This window comes from Mustela erminea, chromosome 3 (assembly GCF_009829155.1).
Source record: "Mustela erminea isolate mMusErm1 chromosome 3, mMusErm1.Pri, whole genome shotgun sequence".
Classification (NCBI taxonomy): Eukaryota; Metazoa; Chordata; class Mammalia; order Carnivora; family Mustelidae; genus Mustela; species Mustela erminea.
The window spans coordinates 87,013,571-87,036,661 of NC_045616.1; the positions used below are offsets into that span (position 1 = coordinate 87,013,571).

At 46.6% G+C, this 23,091-nt stretch overlaps 1 protein-coding gene, 1 long non-coding RNA gene and 1 pseudogene across 2 annotated transcripts in view; 2 read left to right on the forward strand and 1 right to left on the reverse strand.

Moving 5' to 3' along the window:
• The window catches only part of PFDN1 (prefoldin subunit 1), a 66,869-nt gene extending 64,788 nt beyond the window's left edge, over nt 1-2,081 (forward strand). The window contains exon 4 of the mRNA XM_032336519.1: nt 1,657-2,081. Coding sequence (XP_032192410.1) covers nt 1,657-1,740 — 84 coding nt within the window. The 3' untranslated portion in view covers nt 1,741-2,081. The remainder of the gene's footprint in view (nt 1-1,656) is intronic.
• A 1,598-nt stretch (nt 2,082-3,679) lies between these two features.
• LOC116586481 overlaps nt 3,680-23,091 on the reverse strand; it is a 42,997-nt gene continuing 23,585 nt past the window's right edge. Inside the window, exons 2-3 of the long non-coding RNA XR_004284041.1 lie at nt 8,076-8,148; nt 3,680-3,780 (exon numbers count right to left, since the gene is read on the reverse strand). This is a non-coding gene — a long non-coding RNA (uncharacterized LOC116586481). The remainder of the gene's footprint in view (nt 3,781-8,075; nt 8,149-23,091) is intronic.
• Nucleotides 19,505-20,547, forward strand: LOC116586479 (annotated as a pseudogene).

A 23,091-nucleotide genomic window follows, 5' to 3' on the forward strand; every position in this document is an offset into this window, starting at 1 on the left:
ATGATAGGCCTGTATCAGGTGTAGCAATGTAATAAATTCCTTAGCAACAGTATACATTTGCAGCCACTGTGAGTTTTTATGGGGCTCCTGTTGTTTACAGGTTGGACTGGAATTGTGTGCAAGTTGGACAGATGGGAGATGAGTAAAGAGGTATCAGGAAATTTGAAGTTAGGAGACAACAGGAATCAGAAGTTCACACAAGAACTGATAAAGATGGCACAGCATTGGTGCCAACAGGAAAACGTCTCTAAATGTATCATTTAATAAATATCTGGGAGCACCTGGGTGGCTCAGAGGGTTAAAGAGTCTGCCTTCAGCCCAGGTCATAATCTCGGGCTCCCTGCTCAGCAGGGAGTCTGCATTTCCATCTCCCCTCAGCTCATATTCTCTCTCTCACTCTCTCTTTCTGTGTCAAATAAAATCTTGAAGGAAAAAAAAAAAATCTGGGCAGAGAGTGGTTCTGAGAAGGTAGCCACAGGGATCTGTAGAATACCAGAGACCTTGAGGCCTTCATTTCAGTATTCCTGCCTCAGTGGTTTGATTGGGGATCAGTTCCCAAGGAGAGCCTGTCAGGCCAGACTACTCACCTGTTCTCTGGCCCAGTATTGCCCTGGTTCTCCCAGGTTATCTGGGCACTTTCGTGATCACAGTGAATCCACAGCTGCTAGGGTGGGGTGAGTGAGAAGGGCACTGCTTCCTGCTGGGTTGCCCAGCGCTAGTGTGGCCCAGCCACATGGACCCTTAGAAAGGGGACTATTGAATATTCCTCAAAAAGGGAGCCTCATTTCATGTCTCTTAAGTGGGAATGCAGCCACAACTCTGTTCTCAGGGCAGGGACCAGTGGTGAAGCCACCATATTTTTGGGGTGACCACAGGGCAAATACAGACATCATTTCCTTTGACTAATCTTTTGTAATCCTGGCCCAGATGTGGCTCCTGAAAGTAGTTAAAGTTCTTTGTCTAAGTTGAGATTTTTAATTTAGGACCCAGATGGGGTAGGAGGTAAACTTCCAAAAGGTCTGTTTTACTCAGTGTGTCACTGTCCTGGATTCCTGGCAGGCAGCGGTTTCATTAGAAAAGCAGATTTCAGCCTGACTCATCTGCCTCGGTGAGACATGTTACAACTTCTTAGCACTCATGCAGCCTGTCCTCTCACTGGACAGAGCGGAACCCTCTGGTACCCTGTCCATTCCGCAGCAGTGGCGGCTACAGGCGCCTGGCCCAGGCCATGGAAAACCTTGAGAGACTGTCTGTTAGGGGGCCAGAGCTTTGTCCTGGAATTTCCTGGCCTTTGTCTGTCTGGTATAACTTCATGTACTGAGACGCCTGTTTTGAGTCCACTTCCTCCTGGGGGAAGAGCACAGCTGCCTTCCATAGAGAACTTCTGCTTCCTGCACCAAATAACCTCTTCCTCCCCACTTAGGCCTGTGGGTGGGATGAGAAGAGCACTCTGGGCAGGTGTGTGTGTACCTGGCCCCCAAGAGACAATACGCTATTGGAAGTCACTAAACCAGCAGCACCTCCATGGCTGTCTAACCCTTTGGCCAGTGTCAGAGAGGTGGACACTAAGGAGAAGCCATTACCATTGACTGTAAATGCTACATTTGCCAAACCAGCCCATACCTCCTAACTCTTGATTTCTTTCTCATACTGCAGCAGAAGAAATCCTACCTAGAGCGGAGTGTGAAGGAAGCTGAAGACAACATCCGGGAGATGCTAATGGCACGAAGGGCACAGTAGGAAATCTCTAGCAGAAGCTTCCTGCCCCCTCCCATTCCTGGCAAGGGCAGAGGGGCCCATGTGGGGAAACAGCCTCTCTTCTACCCTGACGGACTTTTTATTTGGATGATCTGGTAACCCTGTATTTTCTACTTCACCCTGATCCCCTTTCAGATCCCAGCTCTGTATTTTTTATCCTGGCTCTGTCTGCCACCCCTACCCAGAACACTGTTCTCCCCCTAGGGGTGAATCACCAACTCCCAGGAGAGGGAAAATGGGAACCAGGACAGACAGGGGAGCTCTGTCCAAGCCTATTACTCGTTACACTGCTTAGACCAATAAAAGGCATCTGTTCCCCCAGCCACTCTAGTAAGTCTGCCTTTCTCAAGCTGAAGGATGAAAACCAAGGACCCGAGAAGCAGAAGCTTTCAACCTCAGCTCTTTCCTGTCCTGTTTTCTTCCAGAGCTTTGGCTCTGTTCCTTCTTTTTTGGAGCCTTTCCTGTTCTTTTTTCCCTTTCTTTTCTTTTGAGTAAATAAATCCCTCACCTTCTGAGCCTCCACGCAGATTAGGAAGGAAGGAGACCAGGGCATAGCTGAATTTAAGTAACTTTGGTGGCAGTGTGCCTAAAGATTCCCTCTTACTTCCTCACAAATGTTCCTGAAGAAAATGCAGTAATAAACCAGCAGCACCTCTGTGGCTGTCTAACCCTTTGGCCAGTGTCAGAGAGGTGGACACTGCAATCCTAAGGCTCCTAGAGGCTTAGGGGCAGTGGTGTGCAGGAGCTGGCTTGTACTGGCTGGTGAGAGCCAATTATTAAAACAGGTGTTAGAATTTTGTTTTAAGCCAGGTGTGAAACACAACTGTCATTAAAAATTAAGTTAGGTAAATATACAATTAAATTATATTTAAAATAATAAATAAGCAGAACTTCTCCCTTCCTAATTACTAAATCTGGCCATTATCTGTGTTTTTGATGTTGACAGTCTATTGTATCTGGATGGAAATACTAGATAATGGTGCACTCCTGCGCTTTTTTCCTCCAACTCTGCGTTTAGGACATTATGTTGGTAGCTTGAGATCAGCTCTTGTGGGACCATTTACTCCACAGAATCAGGTGATGGATAAAATAAGGTTTTGTTTTAAAGAAAACTGGTAGGGAACTGCTGAGCACATCAGCACTTCAGAGTGAAAGTGATCAGGCAGAGAGCTGTCCGCCAGCCTCTCCGGCTGGGAGAAATCAGACTCTGTTACGGTGGCTCAGCGCCCCCCTGCGGCCAGAGCTGAGATGGGCTGTCTGGCTTGTACTGTGACAGCCTTTCTCTCTCCTGTGTGTGTAGATGAAGGCTGGGGGCGGGGAGGGCAGCAGAAAAGAAGGCCTAGCTCAGCGTAGCTTGGTGAGCCTGTCTCTGAGTGGGATGAGAGAGAAAATGCTAGTCTGGTGAGGGCCCTGTGGAACCTGCCTTCCTCATAGCACCCACCTGCAGTGGAATAAAAGCATAAATAGACCCCCTCCTCGTCATAGTGGACAGTGGCTCCAGGGCTTCTGTTCTCTCTGGAATTATTCAGGCAGTTGAGGTTTAGACAAATTTATTGAAACATACAGGGTGTTAGCAGAGAAATCATTCAGTGGTATTACATCATGTCACTACCTTGAATGTATAATTTTAAAATTATAAATATATATTTTATAACTAAGCCTTTGGCCAAAAAAAATAAGTCATTTAGCACATTTGTGAAAGGCCAATAAGAAATGGATTTTAAACATTAAAAAGATAAAGTCACTGAATTAAACAGCAGTGCAACCCCTGCTAATCTAGAATCCCACTGTGTTGAAGGTAGAAGTGTCTGTGCAGAGCTAGTCATTTTCATTTATTTCAGCAATCAGAAGAGATGGGGCAGGCACACCTGTTGAAGGTGGTGGCAGAACTGGCAGGACAGGAAGGCCGGGCTGGTCAGGTGAGCATGTCCCAGAGACAGCAGCAACAGAGTGCAGTCCAGCAGGCTGTGAGGCAGGTGGATGGGCCCAGGTCATCCCGTCTTTGGTCTTCCACCACATACACTGGAGAGAGAAGGAGAGGGAGGATGAGAATGAACTGGCACAAAGCCCAGGCCCTACAGAGCCAGTGCTTCCCAGACCACGGGTGGGCTGTAGCAGTGAGAGCTACTGGGCAGACTGGGTGCTGCCTTTCACTGTGTTGGAAGAAGGTGGCTTAGCTCCTCAGCTACTTTCTCTCCTCCTAAGGACTTTTACCCCCAGAGGGACAGGTAACTAGGGAACCAACAAAATGGCCTTACACTAAGGCAGCCAAAGAGATAGTGATGGACACTTCTTGCCTGCCAGAGTTGGTGAGCCCTGCTTGCTTTAGAAACCAGGCAGCACTATGCCCTGTACCTTACTGGTATTTCCTCAGATACAGTTAGGCCAGCTTACCCTCCAAAGCCGCCTAAAAAGGAACTACAGGCCCTGAGAGAATAACCAAGAATTCTGGTTTGTCAAACTTGAGCAATGCACACTATCACAGTGTCCCCAACCTCTTAATTTCCGCACACACGCGGCAGGTCACTGGTCAAGCGAGGGGGATGGCTAGAGCCTGGCGCCCTGACTTCTTCTCAGAATGGAGGTGGAAATCTAAGCCCTGTCAGGGATAAGTGCTCTATTAAGGAATTTGAGTGCTACACAAATCCACAGGCCAAGAAGGACCCCAACCTCCCTTTGCTAGTCAGCTGACTTGTGGCCGTCATCAGCCTTCCTTCCGGTAAGCACATACTTAAAATGGCTGATGGTCAACCTCTGTCTCAGAGGATCTGTGGCCCCTTTTAAGAAAATCTGAAAGCCACCACCACTGCTAAACTCATTTATAAGCAGTAAAGATTTTAAAGTTTTTCAAAGTTAATGAATACATGAATCTTACAAATTAAATTGGTCCTATGGCAGTCTTCTTTCAGTTCTATTTTTGTGTATCTATTTTTATATCTCCTCTCTTGGCAACTTCTCTCTCTGAAGCCTGGTATAGTAGCTAGAATACTCTGGGTTAGTAGTGAGCTTTTCCAAGTTGTCCCACTGTGTCAGCCACCCTCCACAGACCTCCCCTCCCTTTTCTTGTGGCACAGCTTTCAACTCGGCCTGCTTTCATTTGGCGCCACTCAGCAACACAAGCAAAATTGTTCTAAGGTCTGGGAGACAAGACCCAGTCCCAGGGAATCCTAGTGAAAGAGAAGACATTTATTCTGAAGCCTGATAAGGTTGCCTGATTTAGTCCTAACAGCAGCACTTGAACATAGATACTACCATCATACTCATTTCACAGGTAAGAAATGTAAAGCTTCAAGAGATTAAGTCTTTTGTTCAAGTATACATAACCAGCCAGAGGCAGGCTTAGGGTCTGAACCCAGGCCTTTGGCAAGCCAGACTTGCCCAGGGCCAACTGGGATAAAAGAGGCATTGGGAAGACCACAGGACTGGAAGTGCTCTAGGACCATTCTCTGACCAGTCAGGGCTCACCGCACCCATTAAAGGCATGCACAGTCCAAAGCCCTGGGGCCACCTCAACAGGAAAGCCCTACCCAAGGGCTTTCAGCTGCTTTCTGCCAAAAGCCCTACCCCAGCGGGCAGCTTCAGACAGGGAGAGGAAGAACACTACAGAATGCACACACCCAAGAATCATTCCTTACTGTATTCTTTTTTTTTTTTTTTTTTTTTTTCCAGAGAGAGAGATCACAAGCAGGCAGAGAGGCAGGCAGAGAGAAGGGGAAGCAGGCTCACTACTGAGCAGAGAGCCCGATGCGGGGCTCGATCCCAGGACCCTGAGATCATGACCTGAGCTGAAGGCATAGGCTTAACCCACTGAGCCGCCCAGGCACTCCCCCTTACCGTATTCTACTTGCCAGAAGGCCGGCGCTGCTGCCCTGGGACAGAAGAGCCCTCGCCCCTGCCCGCTCTGTAGAAACTGTCTGCTTCATCTAGGTCTGAGACCCCACCTGGTTGCTATGCGAAAGGTCCCGCAGCCTCTCTTAAGCTACCATTTGTTGAGATCACAAATGTGCCAGAACCTGTGCCAAAAGCCTATACATAATACCACTCAGTCTTCACAACCGTGTGGTATAGGCATCAGGATACCCATACCACACTGCTTCTCCTCCCTGTGCCTCCCTCCCATTTTACCATGGAACCGTGGGCAGCTTCATCGGGAGAACTTCCTTTAACACCTTTCTCCTTGCTGTCCTTGCTAAGACTTATTTCACATGACAGGCTCTGAAACCTGGGGCAATGGGGACTTGGAGCTCATTGCTCTCAGCGCTTATGGGGTGGGGAGGGGAGGGATTAGAAATAGTCCATCTGGCTATAGGATGGGAGACTTCAAATCAAAAGGCTGTGTCAAACTCGTTTTGGGGGTAGGGGGGTGTCAGTTCTCTGCATACCTTAGAAACCCTCTCACTTATTTCCTGCAGTACCAAATCTTCCAAACCTTTAGGGCCTTTTTCTTTCCATTAGGTGACAACAGAAACCTCTACCCGCAGACTACTGAAAAAGTAGGGGGTGGAAGAGAGGGTGTGGGAAGGGTAGGTCTGGAGGTAGGAGTGATGTATGTTTTCCTTGCTTTTGTGTCACCCCAAGCAGAGGTGACTGGCCCGGGAGAAGGCTCTTGAGGAAGGCCTCACAGGCCCACCATGGGGTTGTGGAATGGCATACAACTTTATGTTCCTAGATGCCTGCCTACCGGTAGGATCTGGGGTCCTGCACCTCCAGAGGGTACCTGCTGCACTGAGCAACACGGCCTCCTCTTCGCCAGCATACCCATCACCGGGGTCCTCACTGCTCCTCACCTACTCTCCCACCCACTAGGTCATTCTGTCCACAAGCTCCTCCTACATGCTCCTGGCTGACTGGCCAGCTGGAAGGCAGCCCAGTCTACCTGAGGCCCGGGGACTCATGTGCCCGGAAGCAGTCCCAGCAGTACTGCCTTCCCAGTGGGATCCCCGCTGTGGCAGAGAGGACTCCAGCACACGTATTCATACCCAGGCCTTCCTGGCAAGTGACCTCCACCAGCAAAAAGGGCATAAAGGGGGACGAGCGCCATGGTTATGCAAGATGTTAAACGTTAGGGAAAGCAAGATGAACAGTATAGAGAAATTAGTATCTCTGCAACTCTTCTGTGAATCTAAAAATTATTTCAAAATAAAAGAGTTTAAAAAGGGGTGGGGAATATTGGTCTGTAATTCTCCAGCAAAGGAAACAGTCAACAAAACCAAAAGACAGCTGACAGAATGGGTGAAGATGTTTGCAAATGACATATCAGATAAAGGGTTAGTATCCAAAATCTATAAAAACTCATCAAACTCAACACCCAAAGAACAAATAATCCAATCAAGAAATGGACAAAAGACATGAAGACATTTCTGCAAAGAAGACATCCAGATGGCGAACAGACACATGAAAAAGTGCTCCACATTACTCGGCATCAGGGAAATACAAATCAAAACCACGGTAAGATACCACCTCACACCAGTCAGAATGGCTAAAATTAACAAGTCAAGAAATGACATGTGTTGGCGAGGATGCAGAGAAAGGGGAACCCTCCTACACTGTTGGTGGGAATGCAGGCTGGTGCAGCCACTCTGGAAAAGAATATGGAGGTTCCTCAAAAAGTTGAAAATAGAGCTACCCAGCAATCACACTACTGGGTATTTACCCTAAAGATACAAATGTAGTGAGCCAAAGGGGCACGTGCACCCCAATGTTGATAGCAATGTCCACAATAACCAAACTATGGAAAGAACCTAGATGTCCATCTACAGATGAATGGATAAAGATGATGTGGTATATATACACAACGGAATACTATGCAGCCATCAAAAGTAGTAAACTCTTGCCATTTGCAATGACATGGATGGAACTAGAGGGTATTATGCTAATCAAGATAAGTCAATCAGAGAAAAACAATTATCATATGATCCCTCTAAAATGAGGTATTTGAGAGGCAGGGCAGGGGGTCCTGGGGATAAGGAGGCAAAAAATGAAACTGCCTACCAGTAGGTAGATGGGATCAGGAAGGAGATAAACCATAAGAGACTCAATCTCATGAAACAAACTGAGGTTTGCTGGGGGGGTTTGGGGGGTAGGGATGGGGTGATTGGATTATGGACATTGGGGTGGGGTATGTGCTATGGTAGGTGTTGTGAATTGTGTAAGCCTGATGAATCACAGACCTGTACCCCTGGGGCAAATAATACATTACATGTTAATTTTAAAAGGGGGGTGGGTGGGGAGGGGGCTAGAAGAACAGTGGGGGTGGGAGAGGCACTGCCCTTCCAGGTAGGTCAGCAGTCTGCCGAGGAGGGGAGGCAGGTTCCTACCCTCAGGTGCGCCTCTGATGGAGCTCCTCCTTAGAGATCAAATGCCCCGCTGTGGCCAGCTTGGGCTCAGCTCCTGCCGGACACAGATAGGGCCTTAGGGATGGGCTTAGAGCCACCTCAGCCAAAAGACCTACTCTCCCAGTTCGTGTCTGGTGTCTCAGTGCCAATACTATCAAACTCAAACCTCTGCTCTACCACATGCAAGGAGGGACTCTGTTCCCAGAAAACCAAAGCTGAGTGGTGGCTTAGCTCCAAGGGTCCCCTCACCAGCAGGTCTTGCTTATTCCCAGATAGCCCTTTGACAATGACCCTCAGTGAGGGGCCGGTACTCAGAGCTTTGCCATGTTCATGCAAGTGCAAAAGAGTGTGTGTATGTGTGGTGTGAGAGAGAAGGGAGCTGGGAGAATGTGCAGGGAGGGGTATACGTGCACCCAGGTGTGACCCAAAAACCTAGACTAGGTCAGAAAGACTTAGGTTAGTCTTGGGTGCTGGGCAGCTCTGGAAGGAGCTAAGCAGCTCCTGGGAGAAGTTCCCACCAACCTGTCTTGCCTCTGTGCTGGAAGGAGAGACAACAGATGTTAGGTAACTAGAGGCATGCAGCCCCCTATGTGCCCAACTACCTGCCTACCAAGCCCTGGGGTCTTCTCCATAGTTATCAGCCCACTACAACCCAGACGGCCAGACTCCCTAGCGAGCAGCCCCACATTCTGGGGCTACTGTGTGTACAAGCCTGACAATGCCGTTTACAGGCGCTACTTGGAAACCTGCTTCTGGGCAGCAGTGGGCATGTGGGCGCCAGGCAGCAGAAGGGCCAGGGCAGAGATGACCTGCAGAAATGTGAGCAGAGGGCTTCTCAGCTGCAGGCTCCAATACCTCAGTCAGCCCTACCCTGGAACCTGAAACCTTCGCTTGAACAGCTCAGACATTTTAAATGATTCATTAAGTGCTATGAAGTGGTGCTACAGCCTTACTATTCAGCCCTTTCTATTTGTGTGTCCACCTGTACACAGTCCCAACCACAGAGAGCTAATAAGGAGAAGACTGGGGCCTCCTAGAGTTCTGATGTCTGGGGCTTTTATGATCCAATAACTAGAAGGCTGCCCCTTGGCCTCTCACGGCCCACAACACTGACGGGCACCCAGGACTGCTCAACGGCTAAGACCACCATGGCCAAAGGAGCCCCCAGGAACTAAGAGCAAGAAGCAAGAGGTGATGGCTTTGCCAGAGGCAGGAGCTGACTAGTCTGTGCTCAGCTGCCCTTGCCCAGTCTTGAGAATCTAAGACCAACAGAAGAAAGCCAGTCTTCCAGGAGGTATCAGAGGATGCCTGAACAGCCCTCCTCCTGCTCAGACAAGAGGTAGGGAGCGGCAGATCTTTAAGCATTTAATGGCAATAAGCAAAATCTCAAGACAGCCATAGGGTTGGATCCTGTTCCTTCCATGCAAGTGTTAGAGAGGAGAGCACACGACTTGTGGAGGACTCCCTTCAGCTTTCGTTGGTGTGCATGTGCAGTGGGATCATTTAATACTCAGCATAAGGGGCTACGAGGATGAGGAGAGAGATTCTAAAGGCAGTACCACTGTGCTACCTGCTCTTGCAGCCTGTGAGTACCAGGTACGTATGCTGAGGGGGTGAGAAATGGGTGACGGGTGGCCAGAAATGGTGGGGGCAAACAAGGGGGCATAGTTTTACTGGGGCATGAAGGGTAAAAGGACAGGATGGGGAGCCTTCCATGTTCCTATTCCTTCACACACAGGTGGGATTTGGAGCGGGCAGCACTGGCACAATGCTAGCACAGTCTGGCCTGGCCTTTCCACCAGCAGCTGCCTTTGCTGGGCTGAGCTCAACACCTTCCCCAGGCCTCCTGGCCCACTTTGCACACTGTTCCTTATGCTTCCTGCTCTGCGGCTTTACCTCTGGCTGCACTGTGAGAAACTGAGTCAGATGAGGCCATGTTTCCCAAGCCCCTGTCCCTCTCTCTTGCTTCAGTGTTCCAAGATACCCACTCCAGTAGCAAGAGTCTGGGAGCTGGCCAGCCAGTTCACCCCTCAACTCATGGAGCTACTGACTGCCACCCAATTGAGTAAGAAGCCCACCACTGTTCTTTAGGCATCAGGTGCCAGGTGTTTATGTGGTTTGGTCTGGAAAAGGTGAGAAGGTGCCGACCTGCATGTGGGTGGGTGTTCTGAGATCTCCATGAATGCAGCTGCCACGTCAGGGGACAGCTGCTAGACAAAACCGATGGAGCCTTTGGAGAGATAAGACAAGGGTGTAAGAAGACCCAGTCTCCCTGGCCCCCAAACCTCTTGTGGATCAGCCAGTTTGTGTGCTAGCCCTGCCCACCCCAGTCCTATAAACAGTAGACATGATAAGTTTTTTTTTCATAAACAACAAAAAACAAGCATATTTTGGTGCATTCTGCCATTCTGACAAGTAGGACTGCACTGCCACCACCTCCTTTGGCCCCATCCTTGGGCTAGACCTGCCAGGGCAACTGAGACAGAGTTGGTTGTAGGCACTGGGACAGTTGAGAACATCCTGGATGCCAGAATTGCACATGAAACTGCCTTGGGGATCAGGCTGACCAAATCAGACAGTAGCCTGGCTGCTTGTGACTTGAAATGTGGCTGTGTATAGAGGGGTGAAAGGCCTCCCTTCTCTCAAGGCCCGTTCTCCCTTGAAATTGAAGGTCTGGGTTGGAGGGCAGGATCTAGTCCTTGTCCTGTTTCAGTGTGTGTCCCTAAGACAGTTTAGGGTCTACTACTTCAGAGTGAGCTGGTTCAGTAGCTAATTGGGAGGCAGAGTGAATTTCAGGGTCCTTCTCAGTATTTACTTGGCAGTCCTCAGGCAGGCAGGTGGGTATGCTCGCCCAGAACAAGGCACCTCCTGGGGGTGGGGGGAAGAAGGGTGACTTTGTTCTCTAAGGCTAGTAGTAGTACATGGGCTCCAGAGGGGCAGTATCCCAAGGTCCAGTCCTGATGCTGCCACTGGTTGGCTTTGTGACCCTGGACAAGTCAAAGCTTCCCTGTGTCCCAGTCTTCTCACTGCAATATGGAGGTGTGTGTGTGGGGGGGGGTAGTATCTAAGAGCCTAGATTTACTGACAAAACATAAGCAAATAATGTGCTTGGCCCAGGCCCTTGCATAAAGTGAAGCAGGGAAGAGGACTTCCATAGAAGCCACAATGTGATGACCTCTTACAGAAGAAACCGCCAGAAATCTGTTTTCTTATTCTGGGAGTGTGTACATGGATGGGCTCCTTCAGTCAATCTACATTCAGACTGGTGTTTGTGTGGCCCCAAACTGTCACAGGATGACAAAAGCAGGGACACTGGCAGTCCATGCAAAGCAAAAGCTGCTCAAGGAAAAGGAGAGACAACCCAGAGAAGCAGGAGGCCAGGGAGGCAGCATATACACGGGGCTTTAGCTGGTAAGACCCCTTAGAAACTAGAGAGGGGGAATTATTTACAAACATCTTATTTCCTTAGGTATCAGAGTAAGAAAACCCTCCTACGTGTAGGGATGAGTCTCTGGCTGTCATTAAGAATGCAGACACACAGGTCCACAGAACATGATATGAAACAATATGAAAGGATGGTCAGGGAGGAAGGAATGTACACATTTCAAGGATTAAGTACTGAAGAGTAAGGTGTTTCTCCTTACACCTTAAAGGGTGGGGGGAAGCCAATCAAATGTGATGAGCTCACAACTGAATCTTAAAAATTCCAGCAGGTCCAGTTGCCATGTTCACTGAAACTCAGGAAAGGGACTGAATTCTCTAGGGACAAGTGTGACTTTACAGAGGCAGCTCCCTCCAGTCCTGTTTTTCAGTCTAGGGAAAGTAAAAAAGTAGGGGAGCTGACAGCATTTTTTTGTCCATGGTCATAGAATATTCAAGTGAAAAGACCATCTTCCTCCTTCCACCTCCCAAACGGAGATGCAGAAGCGAACAAGGTTGCCAAGGAGGCTGAACAGGGCAGGGTGTGTGCTAGAGAGGGGAGAAGTTCATGCCACTTTCCTCACGTGAACTCTGTAGTGCTAGAAGCTGACAGTTGAGGTACAGGTAGCTGGAGATCCAGACATGCTTGGTTCTTTCCAGTAAAGACCATGCTACATAACAGGAGAGTGGGACCCACCCCACTTAAGTAACAGAGAAAATAAAGGCTTCTCCCACACATACCATTACCAACAACAGAACAGGGCAAAACCAGGGCCCATATCCCTGCTACCAACATGGGAGTCAGGCACACTAGAACTGAGATGCTGGCTCTGTTCTTCCACAGCCAGATGACATAACACGGGAAAGTATGATAAGGACAAAGATGAGTAGTATTAGGACAGGACAAAAAGTACTAACAGGTATGCTTCATCATGAGACTTCCTAAATAAAGCGATCCTATGGTACATTTCATCTTTCATATTTGATAGACATTCTTGAGTTTATGGTCAAAGAAATAGAGAACAGAGGTGCCAGCTGTTGCGATGCAACATCTGCATTCCTGTTTGCTGGTCCAGGAGCATGGACCGCAGGGCCAGAGCAGTGCAGGAACCTGCACATTCCCAGAATGCCCCAAGCTGCTGAGAGGACTGACAGCTCGAGTGGTGCGGGGGCTCAGCGAGTTGAGTTTACAAAACTGAAGAGTTAAGATCTTTTTCTCTGAGGAGATAATCAAGAACTTCTCATGCTGGTGAGAAGAAAAGAAGTCACCGAAAAGGAATTTCAAACGTTTACTAAGGTGACAGTCCCAGTTCTGTTGCACCAGACTTTAGTGAGTAATCTCATGTACTGTGAGGGGGAAAGATAACAGAATAACCTGTGTTTCTACTTTAGTTTGGGGAGTAAAAAGCAATCTTTCTTTTATTCTGAAGACCGTCAAGAGCACAGGGAGGGGACTGAACGTCACTAACGGGAAGGAGTAAACAGGATGAGAATACAAGCAACAACTGATTCCTTGGCACCCCACTACTTCAGTAGAAGTCTGTCGGTACCACTGTCTCAGACCAAAAGATTCATGGTTGTCAATCCAGACCATAGACCACCAGTTCATGGGCGTGAACTGAGAAGATGTAAGGGCCCAAGGGCAGAGGGGTCAACAAGTACGAGAAGCTCCCACGATGACACTACAGCAAAGGGGAGGAAGCAGTTCGTTTTATCATGACAGATCATGAGTGTATTTCTGAAGCAGTTTTTGGAGAAAGAAATGTGAGGCTGCTATGCCAAGGAGAAGTTAAGGAAAATCTAGAGAAACAATCTGACCATGCCCACTACACAACAGTTGTACAACTCTGAGCAGGCTGGCTAATGGCATATGATCTCGTCTATGACCTGCTCAGAAGGGAGATACGGCGACAAAAGTTGGGAATGATGGTGGCTGATCTGCTTGATGAGCCCCTCAACATTCTGATTGTCTTTTCCCAGCCATTTCTACCTGTTTTGATGTATAATCACATCAGATCCTTTCCTGCCAGACTCCAAAAGACACCACTATAATGAATCATAATCTGGGCTTTAACTGAAATAATCACAACACGGCAAGTGAAGAGCAGGCTGTCTTGTGTCATTAAAGCTTAAACAGCACGTAAGAGTGAGCAAGCAGGCGCGCCTGGGTGGCACAGTTGGTTGAGCATCTGACTCCTGGTTCCAGCTCAGGTTGTGATCTAGGGGTTGTGAGATCAAGTCCTGTGTTGGGATTCTTGCTCTGCGTTGAGTTTGGTTGAGATTCTTTCCCTCTCCCTCTACCCGCCCCCCAGGAGTTGTTCACTCTCTCAAATAAATACACCTCTAAAAAAATAATTAAAAAAAAGAACAAGCAAGGAATCCCACTTAAATACTTATCAGACCCTGTAACAATCTATAATTTTTTTTAAAAGATTTTATTTATTTATTTGACAGAGAGAGATCACAAGTAGATGGAGAGACAGGCAGAGAGAGAGAGAGAGGGAGAAGCAGGCTCCCTGCTGAGCAGAGAGCCCGATGCTGGACTTGATCCCAGGACCCTGAGACCATGACCTGAGCCGAAGGCAGCGGCTTTAACCCACTGAGCCACCCAGGTGCCCACAATCTATAGATTTAATGCAATTCTAATAAAAATCCCATCACTTTTTGTAAACTCGCTGTAAAATTTATAGAAATGCAAAAATGTGCAAGAATAACTAATAAAACAATTTCCCCCTTCCCTTCCCCACTTCCCTTTTTCCCTTCCCTTCATACATAAATGCACTCCTATGGAGTGCTACTTGGTATTATCAAGCACCCACCAGAGCTTCACAGAACACTCCAGCAGTGACATACAGATGACTCTATTTGCAGGGCAATGTTGCAGGTATTGCAGGGCAAAACCCATCCACACCAAATCTCCCTTTGCCAAATGTACTGGAAAATCCAGAAAGACCGAAGGCTTTCTAATGTTCTCCTCAGGTCCCTGGGCTTCCTTAAAAAGGCAGGGGATGGTCCCTTCCTGCCTGTCAAAAGCAATTCCACATACTCTCTTTTCCATACTGGAGTTACATTTAAAGATTTTATTTATTTATTTGACAAGAGATCACAAGCAGGAGGCGGGCGGGGGAGTGGGGGAAGCAGGCTCCCTGCTGAGCAGAGAGTCCAATGCTGGACTCGATCCCAGGACCCTGAGATCATGACCTGAGCCGATGGCAGAGGCCCAACCCACTGAGCCACCCAGGTGCCCCTAGAGTTACATTTAAAGTTTCCTTTGAAAAGATTGATAATAGAAAAATATGAAAATGACCAAGAGTGAAAATATAGCCTGAAGGGTCTATACTGTTGCTCCTGTTCAGAAAGGCCTTCCTGGAGCATGGATGATCACATGCTTGCTTATCTGCTGGACTCTCCAAAAACCAGCCCAGACGACACAGTTTGCTTGAGGAGCAATGTCTCCTCTGTTCGGGCTCCAAGTTGAGAGACAGCAGCCTGACTTCCTTACTTGGTGCCTGGCCTTTCTGGAACCTGCTGTCTGACTGCATGCAGCTTTACTGGCTCCAGTATGGCAGGGCTTCCCAGCCTTCATGCTCTAGCTGGTTCTCTGCACCTCTGAGCTCATGTCTTCCCCTGTACACAAATGTCTGCCTCCCTCCAGGCCTGAGGAGCCCTGTTCTCTAGTCCTAGCGGTCTTGTCTTTCCCTCTGTTGATGTCCTTCACAGAATAGAAACTGGAGACCATCCTCAGTGACAAGAGCATGACTTACGTACAATGGACATTTGTGAATTCTGACCTGACCTAGCAGCAACATCTGATGCTACTGGTCATTCCCTTTCTCTAAATACAAATTCTTCTACCTTCAGGACACCCCATTATCCTGGTTTTCCGTATCTGACTCCTTTGCAGGTTTTGTTACCTATAATCCAACTTAGTTTTCCTTCAAGCTCAGCCCTCCACTGCCACCTCTACTTTTCCCTACCCAACTTGATCTCATTCACCCCCACATATCTGATTACCACGAATATGCAACACCTTTCCACAACTCTATCTCCAGCCCAGTACATCTACAAGTGCTTACCCGACATCTCCACTTGAATGTCTCATTGTCATCTTGACCCCTCCATCTAACCCAACATGATTTTTTTCTTCCTTCCAACCCAATCATAGTTCCAACCTCCACAAACACAAGAGGCATCCAGTTCCTGTCAGAAGCCCACGAATCATCTCAGAGTTTGCCTTTCTCTTTCAATCCCCATATTCAGTCCATCACCAAGTACTCTTTTTTTTTTTAAAGATTTTATTTATTTATTTGACAGAGAGATCACAAGTAGGCAGAGAAGCAGGCAGAGAGGAGGAAGCAGGCTCCCCGCTGAGCAGAGAGCCCAATGTGGGGCTCAATCCCAGGACCCCGAGATCATGACCTGAGCCGAAGGCAGCGGCTTAACCCACTGAGCCACCCAGGCGCCCCATTCACCAAGTACTCTTGATTTTACTTTCAAGTATCTCTAATGCATTCATGTCTCTCTATCATCATGTGAACGTGTGCCCCCTCCAAATCATGTAGAAACCAAGGGGATCTCCTAAAAATGCCAATTTGGTCATGTCATCCCTTTGCTTAAAATCCTTCAGTGGCTTCCCACTGCTTCACAGATCAAAAACCGGAATCTTTAATTGGGATTATGAGTTCCTTATCTTGCTCCTGTTTCTCATCTGTTCCAAACGCCCCATTGCTCTTGCCGTGCTAATTTCCTCTTCTAGTTTCTCAAACGAGGCATGTTCTCTTCTGCCACTGGGCCTTGGCACCTGCTCTTCCTACAGTGGTTTTGCCTATTAACACCTACTCATCTTTCAGATCTCCCTCAGACTGTTCAAGATGGTCCCCCTTTATATGTTTTCATATATATCTTCCCTTCAAAGGAAAGAAGGCTAATTATTACCTGTGGGATTATTCAATGTCTGGTTCCTTCCCTAGAGTGCAAAAAAGCTCCATGAAGGCAGGGAGGGGTATCTATTCTGTGTGGTCCATTACCTAAATCTGGACATGTTCAGCATTTACTGAATGAACATTGGTCCTCGTAGACTGACCGTGGTTCTCCAGGTGTATGCATGGTGTAGACTGAACAACTCCCACAGTTTAAAGTGCCCCACAGTGTGGATGCCTGGCTGGATCAGTAGAGCACGTGACTCTCGATCTCAGGGTTGTGGGTTTGAGCCCCACACTGGGCACAGAGATCACTTAAGTAAATAAATAAAATAAAAATAAAGTACCCCAAGAAAATGCTGTGGTAACACTTGTTTAGAATCTTCTGTGAAGAGATTATTTCTACCAAAAATGTAATTTTTAAAAAAGATTTTATTTATTTGAGAGAGAGAGCATGAGAGGGGCAAGGGGCAGAGGGAGAAGCTGATTCCCTGCTGAGCAGAGGGCCCTATATGGGACTTGATCCTGGGACTCCAGGATCATGACCTGAGCCAAAGGCAGTTGCTTAACCAACTGAGCCACTCAGGTGCCCAAAAATGTAATATTAGAAAAAAAAAAAATCCATTCTGGGGCGACTGGATAGCTCAGTCAGTGAAGAGGCTGCCTTCAGGGAGCCTGAGTGCCTCAGTTGGTTAAGCAACTACCTTCAGCTCAGGTCATGATCCTGGAGTCCTGGAAACGAGGCCAGCTTCGGGCTCCCCGCTTGGTGGGAAGTCTGCTTCTCCCTCTACCCACCTGCCTCTCATGCTCTGTCTCTCTCATTCTCTCTCAAATAAATAAAATCTTAAAAAAAAAAAAAAAGGCGGCTTCCTTCAGCTCGGATCATAATCCCAGGGTCCTGGGATCAAGCCCTGATCAGGCCCCTTGCTTGGTGGGGAGGGTGCGTCTCCCTCTCTCTGTTGCTCCCCCTGCTTGTGCTCACTTTTTTTTTCCTCTGTCAAATTAAAAAAAAAAAATCTAAAAAAAAATTTTTTTAAATAAAAAAACAAAAATTTAAAAATCCATTCACAATAGCATTAAAACTAACAGACCTCAGGGGCATCTGGATGGCAGTCGGTTAAGTGTCTGACTCTTGATTTTGGCTCAGGTCATGATCTCAGGGTCGTGAGATCAAGACCCACATCGGGCTCCCTGCTCAGCACAGAGTCTGCTTCTCCCTTTGGCCTTCCACCTCCCTACCACTCATGTTCTCTCTCTCAAATTAATTAAAAAAATTTAAAAAAAATAATGAAAGCAAAAAAAAAAGGGGATGTGCAAAAGCTGTGTGATGAAAACTGTATGATTTTACTTAAGGAAATAAAGATGACCAAAATAGAGACCATGTTTCTGACAGGAAGACAGTACTATAAATATGTGAATTCTTTCCCCAGTTATTTTGTAAATTACATACTGTTCCAGTTAAAGCCAAACATGGTACTTTTTTATAGAGAAGGACATATTTGTCCTAAAATCCAGATTAAAGATTAAAAGCCCGAGAACAGACAAGCAAGTTCTGAAGAGGAAAAGGGTATGTACAAACATATGTATGGAGGTAGGTATGTGTGTATGTGCTGGGGGTAGGGAAGATACTTATCACACCAGACTTCTGATTCTAGCCTGTTCCTATAGGGTAACTTAGGATATGACAAATCCCATTTCAGATTAATCAAAGAATGACCTAATGTTGTTGGAAATTTTAAAAAACAATAAACCGGAACTCTAACCTATACCATTATCAAAACTAAAATTAGGTCAACTGAAAGCTATGTGAAAAAAATTTTTAAGAAAATACAGACTTATCTTTAGGATACTGGAATAGAAAAGGATTTTTCAAAGACTAAAAACACACAAAACATAAGGGAAAGACTGATAAACATGATATTTTAAAACTTTCCTATTGGGGTGCCTGGGTGGCACAGTCAGGCGTCTGACTCTTGGTTTCAGCTTAGATCATGATCTCAGGGTCGTGGGTTGAGCCCCATGTTGGGCTCCCTTAGTGTGTCATCTGCTCAGTTTTCTCTCCCTCTCCTTCTGCTTCCCCACCCCCCACACGTATACTCTCAATCTGAAAAAATTTTCATATTAGAAAATACACTATAAAAAAGATTGAGAGATAGAAGATACTTATTTGCAAGCCTATCAAAGTGACAAATACTAGTTTGTGGAATACTTAGAGATTCCCTATAAATCAGTAAGACAAACCAAAGAAAGAAAAAAACCACAAAGTTTTTAAAAGCAGATCGCCAAGAGGCGTCTGGGTGGCTCAGTGGGTTAAAGCCTCTGCCTTCGGCTCAGGTCATGATCTCGGGGTCCTGGGATCGAGCCCCACACTGGACTCTCTGCTCAGTGGGGAGCCTCCTTCCTCCTCTCTCGGCCTGCCTCTCTGCCTGCTTGTGATCTCTGTCAAATAAATAAATAAAATCTTTAAAAATAAAATAAAATAAAAGCAGATTGCCAAAAATTTATATTTTTATGTTAAGGTCACTAGTAATCAGGGAAAAATTAAAATAATGAAATGCCGAATAAAATACCTAGGAATAAACCTAACCAAGGAGGTTAAAGACCGGTATTCTAAAAGCTAGAAAACAATGATAAAAGAAATTGAAGGGGCCTCTGGGTGGCTCAGTGGGTTAAGCCTCTGCCTTTGGCTCAGGTCATGATCCCAGGGTCCTGGGATCAAGCCCCATATTGGGCTTTCTGCTCAGCGGGGAGCCTATTTCCCCCTCTTTCTCTGCCTGCCTCTTTGCCTACTTGTGATCTCTGTCAAATAAATAAATAAAATCTTTAAAAAAAAAAAAAATTGAAGACAACACAAATAGATTCCATAGGGACCCACATTGGTCCACGCCCAGTGTGGAGTCTGTTTAAGACTCTCTCTCCAGCCCCTCCCCCCACCTGCATGCTCTCTTGCTAAACAAATAAAATCTTAAAAAAAGATATTCCATGCTTATGGATTAGAAAAATTAATATTGTTAAAATGTCCAAATAAATGTCCATACTATGTAGAAACACCTGGCTGGCTCTGTAGGTGGAATGTGTGACTCTTGATCTCAGGTTGTTGGTTCAAACCCCATGTTGGGTGTAGAGATTACTAAAAATAAAATCCTGCCCCTAAGCGTCCTGAGGTGACTTCTGAAAATGGTTCGCTATTCGCTTGACCCAGAAAACCCTACAAAATCATGCAAATTGAGAGGTTCAAGTCTTCTGTGTTCACTTTAACAACACATGTGAAACTTCCCAGGCCATCAAGGGTATGCATTTCCAAAAAGCCACCAAGTATCTGAAAGCTATCACGTTGCAGAAGCAGCATGTGCCAGTCTGTCACTATAGTGGTGGAGCTCGTAGGTGTCCCCAGGCCAAACAGTGGGGCTGGATACAGGGTTGATGGCCCAAGAAGAGTGCTGAGTTTTTACTGCACTGCTTAAAAATGCAGAGTCATGCTGAACTTAAGGTTTTAGATGTCCATTCTCTGGTCATGGAGCACATCCAGGTGAACAAAGCCCCCAAGATGCAGTGGAGAACTTACAGGGCTCATGGTTGGCTTAACCCACACATGAGCTCTCCCTGCCACCAAGATGATCCTTCTGAAAAAGAGGTGACTGTTCCTAAACCAGAAGAGGAGGTTGCACAGAAGAAAAAGATATCCCTGAAGAAACTGAAGAAATAACAACTTATGGCCTGGGAGAAAATTCTGCACAGAATAAATGCAAATAAAAACAAAGAGAATGTTGGTTGTCTTTTATTATTAAACATATTCCAAGTATCCTCAAAAGTGAAATAAAATAGAATCTTTTTTTTTTAAATGCCATACTATCCAAAGGAATCTACAGATCCAATCCTGTCCCTATCAAATTACCAACAACATTTTTCACAGAACTAGAATAAAGCTAAAATTTGTATGGAACCAGAGAAGAACTTGAACAGCCAAAGCAGTCTTAAGCAAGAACAACAAAGCTGGACATACAATCCTAGATTTCAAGACCTACAACACAAAGCTGCGGTAATGTAACAGTACGGTACTAGCATAAAAATAGACAAAAAGATGAATGGAACAGAGGAAAGTGCTCAGATACATACAAAACCCACACATATATGGTCAATTTATAACAAAGGAAACAAGAATATAATGAAGAAAAGACAGTCTTCAATAAACGATGCCAAGAAAACTGGACAGCTGCATGCAGAAGAATGAAACCAACCACTTCCTTACACCATATACAAAAATAAAATGAATTAAAGACCCAAATAGGAGACCTGAAACCATAAAACTCCTCTAAGAAAAAACAGGCAGTAATCTGACATCAGCCTTGACAACACTTTACTAGCTTTGTCTCCTGAGGCTAGAGAAACAAACGCAAAATTGAATAGGACCACACTAAAATAAAATGCTTTTGCACAGCAAAGAAAACCATCAACAAGGTGACAAAGCAACTGACTGAATGGGAGAAGATACCAGCAAATGACATATCCCAAAAGGGGTTAACACCAAAAATACACAAAGAACCCATACAGCTTACCCAAAGCAAAAAATAATTCGATCAAAAATGGGCAGATGACCTAAATACAAGTTTTTCTTCTTTCTTCTTTTTTTTTTTTTGAGAGAGAGAGACAGCATGAGGGAGCATGCATGTCAGAGTGGGGTGAAGGGGCAGTGGGAGGGAGGAAGAAAGCAAAAACCACTGGGTATGGAGCCTGACACGGGGGGCTCAATCTCATGACCCCAAGATCATGACTGGAAATCAAGAGCTGGATGCTTATGGGGCGTCTGGGTGGCTCGGTCAGTTAAGCTCAGGTCATGATCCCAGGGTACTGGCATTGAGCCCACATTGGGCTCCCTGCTTCTCCCTCTGCCCTTTTCCCTGCTTGTGTTCTCCCTAGCGCGTGCTCTCTCTCATGAATAAATAAAATCTTCAAAAAAAAAAAAAAAGAGTTGGACACTTAACCAACTGAGTCATCCACATACCCTCTGAATAGACATTTTCCCAAAGATGTACAGATGGGGGCACCTGGGTGGCTCAGTCAGTTAAGCCTCTGCCTTCTACTCAGGTCATGATCTCAGGGCCCTGGATTGAGCCCACATCAGGCTCCTTGCTCAGCCAGGAGCCTGCTTCTCCCTCTCCCTCTGTTGCTCCCCTGCTTGTGCTTTCTCTCACCCACTTGCTTTCTCTCTCGAAATCTTAAAAAAAAAAAAAAAGATGTACAGATGACCAGTGAACACATAAAACGGTCTTCAACATCACTATCAGGGAAATACTAATGAAAACCACAATATCACCTTACACCTGTCGGAATGGCTACTATCCCAAAAGACCAGAAATAGTAAGTGTTGGCGAGGACGTGGAGGAAGTGGAATCCTTGTGCACTGCTTGTGGGAATGCAAACTGGTGCAGCCACTCTGGAAACAGCAGAAGTCCTCAAAAAAATTAACAACAGAGTTTTCACACAATCCAGTAATTCTACCACTGGGTATTTACCCAAAGAAACAAAAACACTACTTTGCGTTTATTGCAGCCTTATAATAGCCAAGATATGAGAGCAACCCAAGGGTCCCTCCACAGATGAACGGATAAAGATGTGGCACATGTAAGAACAGCCCCCAGACACACACACACACACACACACACACACACAGTGGAGCATTACTCAGCCCCAAAAAAGAATGACTGAGGTCTGGTCATTTGGGAGAAATGGATGATGCTGAGTGAAATAAAAAAACAGCCTGAAATAGACAACAACTGGTGGCCAGACGGCAAGTGGGTGGGAGGATGGCTGAAAGAAACGCATGAAGCGGTACAAACTTCCAGTTGTTAGTGACAGAGATGAGAAGTACAGCACGGGGTATACAGTCCATAATGATGTATAATGCTGTATGGTGACAGATGGTGAACATACTTTTTGTGGTGAGCAATGCCTCGTGTACAGAATTGCTGAGTCAGTGCGTTAAAAGGATAGTGAGGGGCGCCTGGGTGGCTCAGTGGGTTAAAGCCTCTGCCTTCAGCTCAGGTCACAATCTCAGGGTCCCGGGACTGAGCCCCGCATCAGGCTCTCTGCTCAGCAGGGAGCCTGCTTCCCCCTCTCTCTCTGCCTGCCTCTCTGCCTACTTGTGAGCTCTCTGTCAAATAAATAAATAAAATCTTTTAAAAGGATGGTGAGGGCGCCTGGGCGGCTCAGTGGGTTAAGCCGCTGCCTTCGGCTCAGGTCATGATCTCAGGGTCCTGGGATCGAGTCCCGCATCGGGCTCTCTGCTCAGCAGGGAGCCTGCTTCCCCCTCTCTCTCTCTCTCTCTCTCTCTGCCTGCCTCTCCATCTACTTGTGATTTCTCTCTGTCAAATAAATAAATAAATAAAATCTTTAAAAAAATAAAAAAATAAAAGGATGGTGAGATACCACTTCATACCTATCATAAGTGCTAAAATGTAAACATCTGTAGATGCAATCTTTTTCAAACAAAGAAAAAAATGGAATGGTCCAGCACTAATTGTTTATTGCAGTAACAGAAGGCAGCAGGACCGGAGGGAGCACTTGGGGCCCGGCCGCTCAGTCCAAGGTGTCCAGGAGGCAGCAGCAGCAGAGGGCGGCCCAGCATGCGGCCAGGGCTGCCTGACACCCGGTGTCCATCT